This window comes from Oryctolagus cuniculus, chromosome 17 (genome assembly GCF_051225735.1).
Source record: "Oryctolagus cuniculus isolate XC-2025 breed Fujian yellow rabbit chromosome 17, ASM5122573v1, whole genome shotgun sequence".
Taxonomy (NCBI): domain Eukaryota; kingdom Metazoa; phylum Chordata; class Mammalia; order Lagomorpha; family Leporidae; genus Oryctolagus; species Oryctolagus cuniculus.
Window position 1 is genome coordinate 48,701,406 of NC_142883.1, and position 12,614 is coordinate 48,714,019.

Genomic DNA, 12,614 nt, shown 5'->3' on the forward strand with positions numbered 1-12,614 from the left:
AATTATGTTTTGAATATTGCATTTTAAATAGTCCTCTGTAATCCTATAGTGCTTGTAATCAATACTAAATAATATCCAAACATCTGAACCTCCAGCCTTCCTTCAATGTCTCCTTTATATATCCTTCTTCAAAAGTGCTCACATCATTTTATCTCTTAACTTTCCCCCCATTTTGATTTATTTTCATGTCTACATAGTCTTTTTTGATCCAGCCTGACCTTTAGTTGATCTAACCCTTTGACACAGTGATGTATTTTGTGTCTACTTGTCAATTAACTAATACTCAGGGGCCCATGAATTTTTGCTTCCCCAGGAATACAGAAAGACACTACAAGCTGGCAAAATTTTCACTTTTTAAGGATGCCTCTTACTTTGGACTTTACAAAAGAAATTCATGTCTGTGTTTTTATTCTACTCTCATGACTTTTCAACAGTACTGAAAAACCCACCCAGAACAATTAGGAAATGAAAGAATTGAAAGATATCTGAATTAGAAAAGAAAAGGTGCAATGTCTGTGTTTGCTTAACTGATTTTGTACACAGAAATCCTAAAGACTCCATCAAAAAGCTGTTAAAGCTAATAAATTAATTTGATATAGTAGGATACATTAACATACAGAAACCAGTCATATTTGTATACTGTAACGATGAACTATCTGAAAACAAAATGTTTAAAAATTTCACTTACATTAGCCACAAAAGATATTCAGAAATTAATTTAACCAAAGAAGCAAATATCTTTACATCAAAGATTTAAAACATTAATGAAATATGTTGAAGATAAAAATAAATGGAAAGATATTCCATATTTAGGAATTGGAGTTAATTGTTTAATGTCCATACTATACAGATCAACCTACAGATACAATATAATCTCTAGCAAAATTCAATGTCATTTTCCATAAGAAAAAAAATCCTGAAATCAATATGAAACTACTGAAGAAAAGACCCTTAATAGATAAGACAACCTTGTGCAAGAAGAACAAAGCTGAAAACATCATACTATCTGATTTCAAAACATGTTGCAATTATATAGTAATGAATCAGCAAGATATTGTCATAAAACACATACACATTGACCAATGGCAAAACAAAGAAGCCAGAAATGAACCCACACATTATAGTCAAAGGATTTTTAGTAAAGGTGCCAAAACTACACAATGGGAAAAGGACAATATCTTCAATAAATGGTGTTAGAACACTGGAGATTCACATGTAAATAAAACAGAATTGGACTCTTATACAAAAATTAAAGACTTAAACAATTAACAGAGTGAACAATCTACAGAACAAGAGGAAATATTTACAAACCATGTCTGAAAAAGGGCAATATCCAGAATATATATATATACACACACATATATATATATAACTCAAAAAACCCAACAGCCAAAAAGAATATGATAATCCAACTAAATCTGGATACTAGATCTAAACAAACATTTGTCAAAGGAACAAATACAAATAGCCAACAAGTACATGAAAAAATGCTATCACTAATCATCAAGGAAACACACGTTAAAACTACAATAAGATATGGCCTCACTCCAGTTAGACTGGCTATTATCAAAAAAAAAAAAATAACAAGTGTTTATGAGAATGTAGAAAAAAATGGAACTCTTACACACTGTAGGTAGGAATGTGAATTAACATAACCAGTACAGAAAAAAAGTATAGATAAATAAAAAGAGTGGCCTTATGTATAGTAACCTTACCACTGAAAATATATCCAAGTGAAACACTCCTATGCCTTTTGCCACACTATTCATAATAGCCAAGAAATTGACACAACCTAAATGTCTGTTAATTCATGAATGGATAAAGAAAATGTGGTACATACAAACAATAGAATACTATTCATATATAACTATATATAATATATATAATATGTATATAATATATATAATAGAATACTATTCATATAAAGGATGAAATCCTGTCACTTGCTACCCTACGAATGAAACTAGAGGACATCATGCTAAGTGAAATAATCTAGGCATAAAAAGGCAAACAAGAGGTAAAAGTTCATGAAAAATGGAGTTAAAATATAACGCTAATTTTCCATGAACCTTTTGAAGTCTCCTTGTATACTGACCTGCATAACTTCATTTACATGGAGAATCCAAAAATATCAAGTTTATAGAGATGTAAAGTAGAGTAGTGGTTATCAGAGCTAGGGAAGGAATAGAAGCTGTTGGAGAAAGGGTACAAAGTTTTATTTAGGTTGGAGGAATAAGCATTTGAAGCCTATTGTACAACAAGGCTAGTAACAATGTTAATAATAACCCAATAGAGGTCAGTGCTGTGGTTCAGCAGGTTAAAGTAAGGGCCTGCCATGCCTCATGGCATTTGAGAGTGAACTAGCAGATGAAGACCTCTCTCTCTGTCTAGCCTTCTTTATAATATACCTCTGCCTTTCAAATGAATAAAATAAATCTTTTTAAAAACCACTGATAACGTTAGTTAAGAATAAAGTTATGCAAACTTCAGAAGTACTAAGAATGTTTCCATGACAAAAAAGGTAAGTATTAGAGCCAGTATTGTAGTGCAGTGGGTTAAGCTGCACTTGTGATACCAGCATCCCATGTGAGTACCAGTTCAAGTCCCAGGTACTCCGCTTCTTACATCGCTCCCTGCATAAGCACCTGGGAAAGCAGTGGAAGATGGGTCCCTTCCACCCGTGTGGGAAACCCAACTGGAGTTCCAGGCCTGGCCCAACCCAACCATTGCAGCCATTTCAGGCATGAACCAGCAGATGGAAGATCTCTCTCCCTCTCTCTCTATAACTTTGCCTTTCAAATACATAAAATAGATCTTTTTAAAACCAGGTAGAATTTTTGCTTTAATAATTTCATAATGTATATATATATATATATCAAAACAGCACATTGTACCTATAAACAATGACTATTTCTCATTTAATAATAAAACAAAATAAATTTTTAAATATTAAAGATCTAGGCAAGATCTATATGATGAAAACACTGGTAAAAGTAATCAAATATTACTCTTGTATAATAAACATACCATGTTCAATGACTGAAAGACTTACTGTTAAGATCTTGATTTTCTAAACTGATCTAGACAGTCAACACAATTCCAATCAAAATTCCAACAGATGTTTTGGTCCACAAATTGATAATTATGTTCCACAGGTAAAGAAACTAAAAACCACAATTCACTTCAGAAGAGAAAAACCAAGTAACAGGATTCATAATACCTGGTTTCCAGACTTATCATGAAGCTACAATAAGCAGAAAAATGTGTTATTTAAGAAAGATAGAAATATACATCAGTATGGAGTGTGTAGAAGAGCATGGAGATACAAGAAATTGACCCACTCGTGCATCTTCCATTGGTTTGCACCTTCCAAAGATACAATGAAAATTCAGTGGAACAAATGAAAAGATTGAATTTCCATATGCAAAAAAAGCAAACTTCACTCTACACCACACACTCAACAATTAGCTCAAATGCATCCTAGATCTGAACATTTGGAGGAGTGCTAAAAGCTTCCCCAATCCCAGAGAAGATGCAAGGAGCACGTGGAGAATGATGGAAGTGGGGAGTTGTTGAGTTGTATCTACCAAAGCCAGTCGAAATCGGCACAGAACTGGTTTCTGCAGCTTTGGCTACAATAAAAGGTACCTGAAAGAACCTCAAACGGTGAACTGGAAATGTGTGGTCCTCAAGACGTGTGCATTTTCTGCCAAGGGTTAAAAGACAGTTTCGTTCAACTGGAAGTTGAACCTGCCCCAAGTCCTTTAGATTCTTAGGTAACACACACACACACTGGTGGAGGGGTGGTAATTCCACCTCGGGTAAAGGATATTGACCACCAAGAGAAAGTAAAGCACACATGGGCACACAAGGGCAGCAGGAAGAACCATGCCTGAAATTCGGGGGAATTCTTTGGATGTCACTCAGTAGTTCCATTTCCATTAATGAAACCTGCAAGAATCCAGTAAAGGCAAGACCAGTGAAGATGCACATTCTCTGGGAATTAGAATTTCCTATGAGCCATTATGTAAAGATCCTCACCAGCCAATCATGGTTAATGGAAAGATGAACAAGAAATGGGTACTGGAATTATAATTGCCACACATGACTTCATGATCAGTTGCAGGCACACGAAGCAATTGACATTAGGAGGTAACAGGACATGTAGGGAGAACAGAATGGATGACGGCAGTGGACGATACTTCTGAGGTTTCCCTAGAGAGCTAAGGATATGAAAGGCAGTTAACAGAATGAGAACCTGGGTTTCTCTTTTAATCACGGCCTGAGGCAGAATGTGCAGAATCTGGGAGATTCATCATTTCTCTTGTTCCTGTCCTGCCTGGATTTCTATGTATGATTGATTCAGGAGCGGACTCTTGTTATCAGTTTTTCTCTCTGCTGGGGACTGCCTACAGAGAAGTGGGTTATAGTGAGAGAGCCTGACATTTGGACATCTTTCCAAGCATGGATGTGTCTTTCCTGATGGTACTCCACTCACTGATCACTCATGGCTTCTTCATGTCCATAGGACAAAGCCTAAATTCTTACATGGCTATGGTCTACCTTTTATGTTACATTCTCTTAACAGGCTGGTTAAGCACCCATCACAAACTTCTCTCCGTCCCCACCTTTCCCCAAGGTGTAGTCGGGTATGACCCAGGACTGTGCTCACTGCTGTGGGACTCTGGAGAGTCCTGTCCTGGTGAGGTCCTGGGCAATTACTTTGTCCCTAATGAGTTACTCCAGGATGTGGCCTCCTCTGGGACGCAGGGCCCTTTAGGCCCAGGGATGGGGAGAACAAGTATGTAAGAAGCAGCAACGCAGACACTGATCATGAGAGCAAAGGCTGTCCCCTCTGATGCCTGTTGTGAGCAAAGGGAAGCAGATCTGGAGCCCCAGCCCTGAGCCCCCAGCCCTGAGCCACCTTTAGAACCCTGGGTAAGTTGGACAGGATGGTGAATGAGCTGGCAGTGCCTCAGTGTCCCTCCTTAGTTTCCAGGTTGTATGAATCACTTTTCAGCTGTGATAACGTTCCTCTTCTCCATCTCTCTGCCTCCTACAACTGTGCCACACTGTAGAAATACTTTAAGTAATCTTCTCCTAGTACAATTTTTTAAATGATAGTCGCCATTATTCTCACTTACTGTACAATGTATTTTCAGTGAGCATATCATTTCAACATAATAACTCTGTAAAGCAGTCTCTTTTAAACATATTGATTTATTTAATTGAAAGATATTTGCAGAGATAGAAGAGACACAGAGACAGAGAGAGATCTTCCATCTGCTGGCTCATTCCCCAAATAGCTGCAATGGCCAGGGCTCAGCCAAACTGAAGTCAGGAGCAAGAAGCTTGATCCAGGTTTCCCACATGGGTGCAGGGGTCCAAGAACTTGGGCCATCTTCCACTGTTCCCAGACACATTAGCAAGGAGCTGGCTTCAACGTGGAGCAGCTGAGCAAACTGAACACCAAAATGAACACCTGTTCTTTCCTGACTGTCCCACTTTGAATGAAATAAATCTTTAAAAAAAAGGCTCTTCCCACACATGTGGATGGATGCTTCTCCTCTGCTTTCCTAATCAGCTTTGAGAAAAAACGGAATGTGTTAGTGATCCCCAGAAAATAAAGCAGAAGTAACAGTGTGTGCGTGTACACTCAAAAAGTTGTAGGAAAACAGAAAAATGATTTTATTTTGGTGTAAAAAATTTTAATACATAAACATGTATATTATGAAAAGGGGCATGTATTCCAAAAGGTTTTACACCAGAATTAATTCATGCTGTTAGTTCCATATCTCCATGAACTTTTTCAAGTACACTCATATACACATGCACACACATGATTAATTTTAAGGAACTATTTCACATGATTATAGGAGCTGATAAATCTGATATCATTAGGGTAGGTTGGCAAGTGAAGACCCTGGGGAGACCTGATGTTTTAGCCTTGAGTTCAAAGCACTCTGGAGACAGAAACTGTCTTCTTCAGGGGACATCAGACTTTTCTCTTAAAATCTATTGATTCCATTATGCTCAGCACACTGTGGAAAATAATCCACTTTACTCACAATCTAATTATTTCAATGTTAAGCACTTTACAAAATATCTTCACAATACCTACATCAAGTATTTTAGAAAAAACTTGTTACCAAGACCTAGCCACATTATTTTTTTGAGAGGCAGAGTGGACAGTGAGAGACAGACAGAGAGAAAGGTCTTCATTTGCCGTTGGTTCACCCTCCAATGGCCGCCGCGGCTGGTGCACCGTGGCCGGCGCACCACACTGATCCAAAGCCAGGAGCCAGGTGCTTCTCCTGGTCTCCCATGTGGGTGCAGGGCCCAGGGACTTGGGCCATCCTCCACTGCACTCCCGGGCCACAGCAGAGAGCTGGACTGGAAGAGGAGCAACAGGGACAGAATCCGGTGCCCCAACCAGGACTAGAACCTGGTGTGCCGGTGCCACAGGCGGAGGATTAGCCTATTGAGCCACGGTGCCAGCCGCCAAGACCTAGCCACATTGACATGTAAAATTATTACATAGGATATGGAACCCTGAAGAAGATCTCAAGTGAACAAGTCAGGATAGAAACCATATTTCTTCCTTTAATTCCTCCCATAATTTATTAAATTCTCATATTTATTTTTTCTACATCAAAGTCCATGACATCATGTCCATTTCAGCATCAAGATGTATGGGCTCAGTCAACTGTATTGTTAAAAATAGTATATCTGGGCCAGCGCCGCGGCTCACTAGGCTAATCCTCCGCCTTGCGGCACCAGCACACCGGGTTCTAGTCCCGGTCGGGGCACCGAATTCTGTCCCGGTTGCTCCTCTTCCAGTCCAGCTCTCTGCTATGGCCTGGGAGTGCAGTGGAGGATGGCCCAGGTCCTTGGGCCCTGCACCCCATGGGAGACCAGGATAAGTACCTGGCTCCTGCCATCGGATCAGTGTGGTGCACCAGCTGCAGCGCGCTGGCCGCGGCAGCCATTGGAGGGTGAACCAACGGCAAAGGAAGACCTTTCTCTCTGTCTCTCTCTCTCACTGTCCACTCTGCCTGTAAAAAAAATAGTATATCTGAGGTTCCCTAATATTTTGTGATACAAAATTGTATCTTAAACTTGGATAGATTGCCAAAAATTCATGCCAAATAGTTAAGGCTAGAGATTTTTAATTTTGAGATGATTTAATAAATGTAGTTATTTTAACATAATGGGGTTTTGCTCCTTTAAAGTTGAAGGAATCCACATCTCAGCCTGAAGAAAAGTGAATGGACATTGTGAAACATCAGGTACTGCACCAAATGCTGGCTGTGCCCCAGTCATCAGGGAAGTCGACTAAACGAGTAATCAAGGGGCTTGACCGCTGCAGGGTGAGTTCAGGATGGGATGGAAGCATAGTAGCAGGCCTCACCAAGTCTGGAGACACAGAAAGGTTTAGTTGAGCAGGGACAGGAAATACACCTGAAGGATGAGCAGGTGAGGGAGGGTGCAAAAGGAATGAAGTGGTAGGCAGGAGGGACAACAAGACGAGGGTGTTTCAGTCCAGCATTGCTGGAGGGTGGGATGCAGGGGTCATTGTGGGGCAAGATGAGAGTGTGCAGCTAGGCAAGGGCGAGGTTATGAAGCAATGTTTGTATCCTTGAAAGGAGTTTTGCCTTTATTTTATGAGGAATGAGAATCTCTCAGACCATTCATCAAAAGAGAGATGATCCTGGGGCTGACTTCATGATGCAGAGGGTTAAGCTGCCACTTGCAATGCTGGCATCTCATATCTGAGTGCTGGATCAAGACTCTATTTCTTCATTTGCAATCCTGCTTCCTGCTAATGTGCCTGGGAGTCAGCAGATGATGATTCAAGTACTTGGGCCCCTGCCACCCATGTGGGAGACCCAGCTGCAGTCCCAGGCCCCAAGCTTTTGGTTGACCCACTCCCAGTCATTGCAGCCATTTGGAGAATGAACCAGCAGATGGAAGATCTCTCTCTCTCTCTTTCTGCCTTTCAAATAAAATAAATTATCTTAAAAAGAGAGATGGGCCAGTGCCACAGCTCAATAGGCTAATCCTCCGCCTGTGGTGCCGGCACACTGGATTCTGTCCCGGTTGCTCCTCTTCCAGGCCAGCTCTCTGCTGTGGCCCGGGAGTGCAGTGGAGGATGGCCCAAGTGCTTGGGCCCTGCACCTGCATGGGAGACCAGGAGAAGCACCTGGCTCCTGGCTTCAGATTAGCGCAGTGCACAGGCCGCAGTGGCCCTTGGAGGGTGAACCAACGGCAAAAGAAGACCTTTCTCTCTGTCTGTCTCTCACTGTCCACTCTGCCTGTCCAAAAAAAAAAAAAAAAAAAAAAAAAAAAAGAGAGAGAGAGAGAGATGATAAGATTTTCATTTATGTTGATGGAAATAAGCTGGACACACACACAAAAATACTGCATGTTCTCCCTTTTATGTAGAAGCTAAAATTTAAAAAGAAAAAAAAATAAAAAATATAACCCAAAAAGAGAAATGCCTGTTTATCAGTATTGCTACAAATACAGTTTTGCAAAACTTTGTTTTATATCTTTGTGAAACCACTGGTTAAGCTACTATAGTTTTAATAATCTGTGATTATTTTAAAATTCACTGGATATGGGGGAAATAGTCATCTTTTCATTTGATTCTTGTTTATAGCCATTGCCTACATGCCTGCTGAGCTAGGGTCTTTTCACTGTATTCGCTGGATCATTAGGTCTTTGACTATGATGTAATTTTAAAATAAAATATCTCAAAAAATAAAGACAGACAGCAAGGTAGAGAAACAGAGAGGGCAGAAGAGAAATGTTATATTCTTAGAACTGTATGTATGAACTGTATTGAATCTTTCCTCTTTTTTTAATAACACATTAACATTAGAATTGATGATAATTGTGTTGTAGTAATTTACATGCATTTGCTGTGGCCCTAACAATCTATTAATAAAGCCCTCTAAAATGAAAATAAATAAAAAATTTAAAAATCCATAGGAAAAATGTTTTATCTTAGAATGCCACAATGTGAATGAAGCATCTTTAAGGAGAAGGGTATTAAGGCAGAAGACGAGAAGAGCAGAGAGGATTTTTTAATAGTCCAAGTAAGGTAAGATCTGTTTGGTCTAAGATTGTGGTGTTGGGTTGAGGAGTCAATGAATCAGAGTGAGATGAAGTATGAAATCTATGACAGCTATATTGCAACTGATGGTGAGAGAAGGAATGAATGAGATAAAGCTCACATATTTCTGATCCTAGATTCCTCTCACTGAAACATGAGAGAGTGGAGGAGGAGGTTGGGAGAGGGAAATGTTGAGATCATGAGTCATTTGGGATCTCTTGAGCTTATGGTGCCCATGAACCATCCATAGAAAATAATGGGATAGAGTTCTCTGTGTCAAAGATGTCTGCACCTGATATTTAAATAGTGATCTAAGACACTGAGTAGAAGGATTTTTCTTGGGAGTATTCATACAATTAAAAGAAAAAAAGGCTTGACGAACATTAACAAGTAAGAAAGTGACATGGGGCTGGCACCGTGGCACAGTGGGTTAATATTCTGATTGCGGCACCAGTATCCCATGTGGGCGCCAGTTCTAGTCCCAGTTGCTCATCTTTCAACCTGGCTCTCTGCTATGACCTGGGAAGGCAGTAGGGGATGGCCCAAGTGCTTGGGCCCCTGCATCCATGTGGGAGACCCAGAACAGGCTCCTGGATCCTGGATCCTGGCGTCAGATCAGGCGCAGCCCTGGCTGTTGTGGCCATTTGGGAGTGAACCATGGATGGAAGCCCCTACACTCTGTCTCTCCCTCTCTCTGTAATTCTACTTCTCCAATAAATAAATAAAATCTTTAAGAAAAAGAAAAAAAGTGACAGAACAGTAGCCAATTAAAGTTACTGAGGATAACCAACCAGGAAGATAAAAGTAATGTATTTCATGCCTCAGAAGAAAATAGAAAAGAATGTTTTAGAAAAGATAGAATGTTGTAATTGTTAATGAGAAGTAAAGAAAGTCACAATTACAAGCCTCTTTTTTACATGTAAGATTATTATTAGGAGTTAATATTTAATATGTGCTGGACAATTTGCAGATTCCACATAGTTCATAGATACAACTCTATAAGGATATAATCTGATTATAAAACATTGGAGTGTAGAGATTATGTTCATTGTGATGATGGTGAAAAAATAATTTTTTTCAGAATACTTAACAGTCAGCGTACCATAGAAACAATCAATCAAACTTCAACTTTTGAAGATATAACTTGTGAGATATACCAATGAGGACAGAATCCTACTCTGAAAAAAGCAAACAGGTAACTGACGGATGGAAAGTACTCTCACAAAGATCTTAGTCCGAGGGTAACCTCATACAAGCTTCAATGAAAAAAATGAATTTGAGTTTTCAAGCACATAGCAGATGCCAGAAAAGGTTATAGGTATCTATGTTGTCCAATGTTTGTGAGCAGAAGGTAAAGTGTCTGGTTGCCTTTTTTTAACTTTTATTTAGTAAATATAAATTTCCAAAGTATAGTTTATGGATTATAATGGCTCCCCCCCCCAACTTCCCTACCACTCGCACCCCTCCCATCTCCCGTTCCCTCTCCCATTCCATTCACATCAAGATTCATTTTCAATTATCTGTATATACAGAAGATCAATTTAGTATATATTAAGTAAAGATTTCTTCAGTTTGCACCCACACAGAAACACAAAGTGTAAAATACTGTTTCAGTACTAGTTATAGCATTACTTCACATTGGACAACACAATAAGGACAGATCCCACATGAGGAGTAAGTACACAGTGACTCCTGTTGTTGACTTAACTATTTGACACTCTTGTTTATGGCGTCAGTAATCTCCCTAGGCTCTAGTCATGAGTTGCCAAGGCTATGGTTGCTTCTTAGCTTTTTTTTCAATTGTCATGTTAATGTAATGTTAATGCAAACAGAACAGATTCCATATAGCTCATAGATACAACTCTATAAGGATATAATCTGATTATAAAACATTGGAGTATAGAGATTATGTTCATTGTGATGATGGTGAAAAAAATAATTTTTTTCAGAACACTTAACAGTCGGCGTACCATAGAAACAATCAATCAAACTTCAACTTTTGATGGACACTACTGCTTCTGCCTAAGGGCTCTAGCAACAGAACATGACTGGAAAGAACCAAACCACTGTCTCAGAGTTCCTCCTCCTAGGCCTGCCCATCCAGCCACAGCACAAAAACCTCTTCTACGTCCTGTTCCTGGCCATGTACCTGACCACAGTCATAGGGAACCTCCTCATCATTGTCCTCATTCACCTGGACTCTCATCTCCACACGCCCATGTATTTGTTTCTCAGCAACTTGTCCCTCTCTGACCTCTGCTTCTCCTCTGTCACAATGCCCAAATTGCTGCAGATCATGCAGAGCCAAGTCCCATCCATCCCTTATGCAGGATGTCTGGCCCAAATGTACTTCTACCTATTTTTTGCAGACCTGGAGAGCTTCCTCCTTGTGGCCATGGCCTACGACCGCTATGTGGCCATCTGCTTCCCCCTGCACTACACCAGCATCATGAGCCCCAAGCTCTGCTTCTGCCTGGTGGTGCTGTCCTGGGTGCTGACCACGTTCCATGCCCTGCTGCACACCCTGCTCATGGCCAGGCTGTCTTTCTGTGCAGATAATGTGATCCCCCACTTTTTCTGTGACATATCTGTTCTGCTGAAGTTGGCCTGCTCTGACACCCATGTCAATGAGTTGGTGATATTTGTCATGGGTGGACTTGTTATTGTCATCCCCTTCCTACTCATTATTACATCCTATGCAAGGATTGTGTTGTCTATCATCAAGGTTCCTTCTGCGCGGGGCATCCGTAAGGCCTTCTCCACCTGTGGTTCCCACCTGTCCGTGGTGTCACTGTTCTTTGGCACAATTATTGGTCTCTACCTAATCCCATCAGCCAATAATTCTACTGTGAAGGAGACTGTCATGGCTATGATGTATACTGTGGTGACTCCCATGCTGAACCCCTTCATCTACAGCCTGAGGAACAGAGACATGAAGGGAGCCTTGGGCAGAGTCATTTGTAAAAAGAAAATCCTCTTCTGCCTATGATGGCAGAACTAAAATTTTTACATAATTTATCTCATACATATATACAGATACTAATATTGGAATACTATTCCAGACTCTTTACGTGAATTTCTGTCAAAATGGCACACCACATAATCATTTAATATTAAGAAAGAAAATGTAGCTGAGCAATTTAACTAAGGGAGAGGATCTTCATGACCTGGCTGTCTCTTCCTCTTTATCTTCCTCACCTGGAAAAGCATAGTTTAAAAACTACTGGTTTGCTGGGTTGTGATATAGCAGATTAAGCCAACAACCTGCAGTGCCGGCATCCCATTTGGGCACCAGCTTGAGTCCTGGTTGCTCCACTTCTGATCCAGCTCCCGGCTAATGTGCCTGAGAAAGCAGTGGAGGAGAGCCCAAATGCAGAGCCCACGGGGGCATCCACATGAGACATCCAGAAGCTGCTCATGGCTCCTGGCTTCAGCCTGGCCCAGTGCTGGCTGTTGCAGCCATTTGGGGAGTGAACAAGTGGATGGAAGATCTCTC

General features: G+C 40.4%; 1 protein-coding gene across 1 annotated transcript; it reads left to right on the top strand.

Moving 5' to 3' along the window:
• The first annotated feature begins 11,162 nt into the window (after nucleotides 1-11,162).
• LOC100352235 (olfactory receptor 1468) lies at nucleotides 11,163-12,107 on the top strand. Its single transcript, XM_070060037.2, has one exon. The coding sequence runs from the start codon at nucleotides 11,163-11,165 to the stop codon at nucleotides 12,105-12,107; it is 945 nt and encodes a 314-aa protein (XP_069916138.1).
• The last annotated feature ends 507 nt before the right edge of the window (nucleotides 12,108-12,614 follow it).

Bases quoted from the DNA above. Each gene is read 5' to 3' on its own strand.
- LOC100352235 (XM_070060037.2), top strand. From the start codon at position 11,163: ATGACTGGAAAGAACCAAACCACTGTCTCAGAGTTCCTCCTCCTAGGC.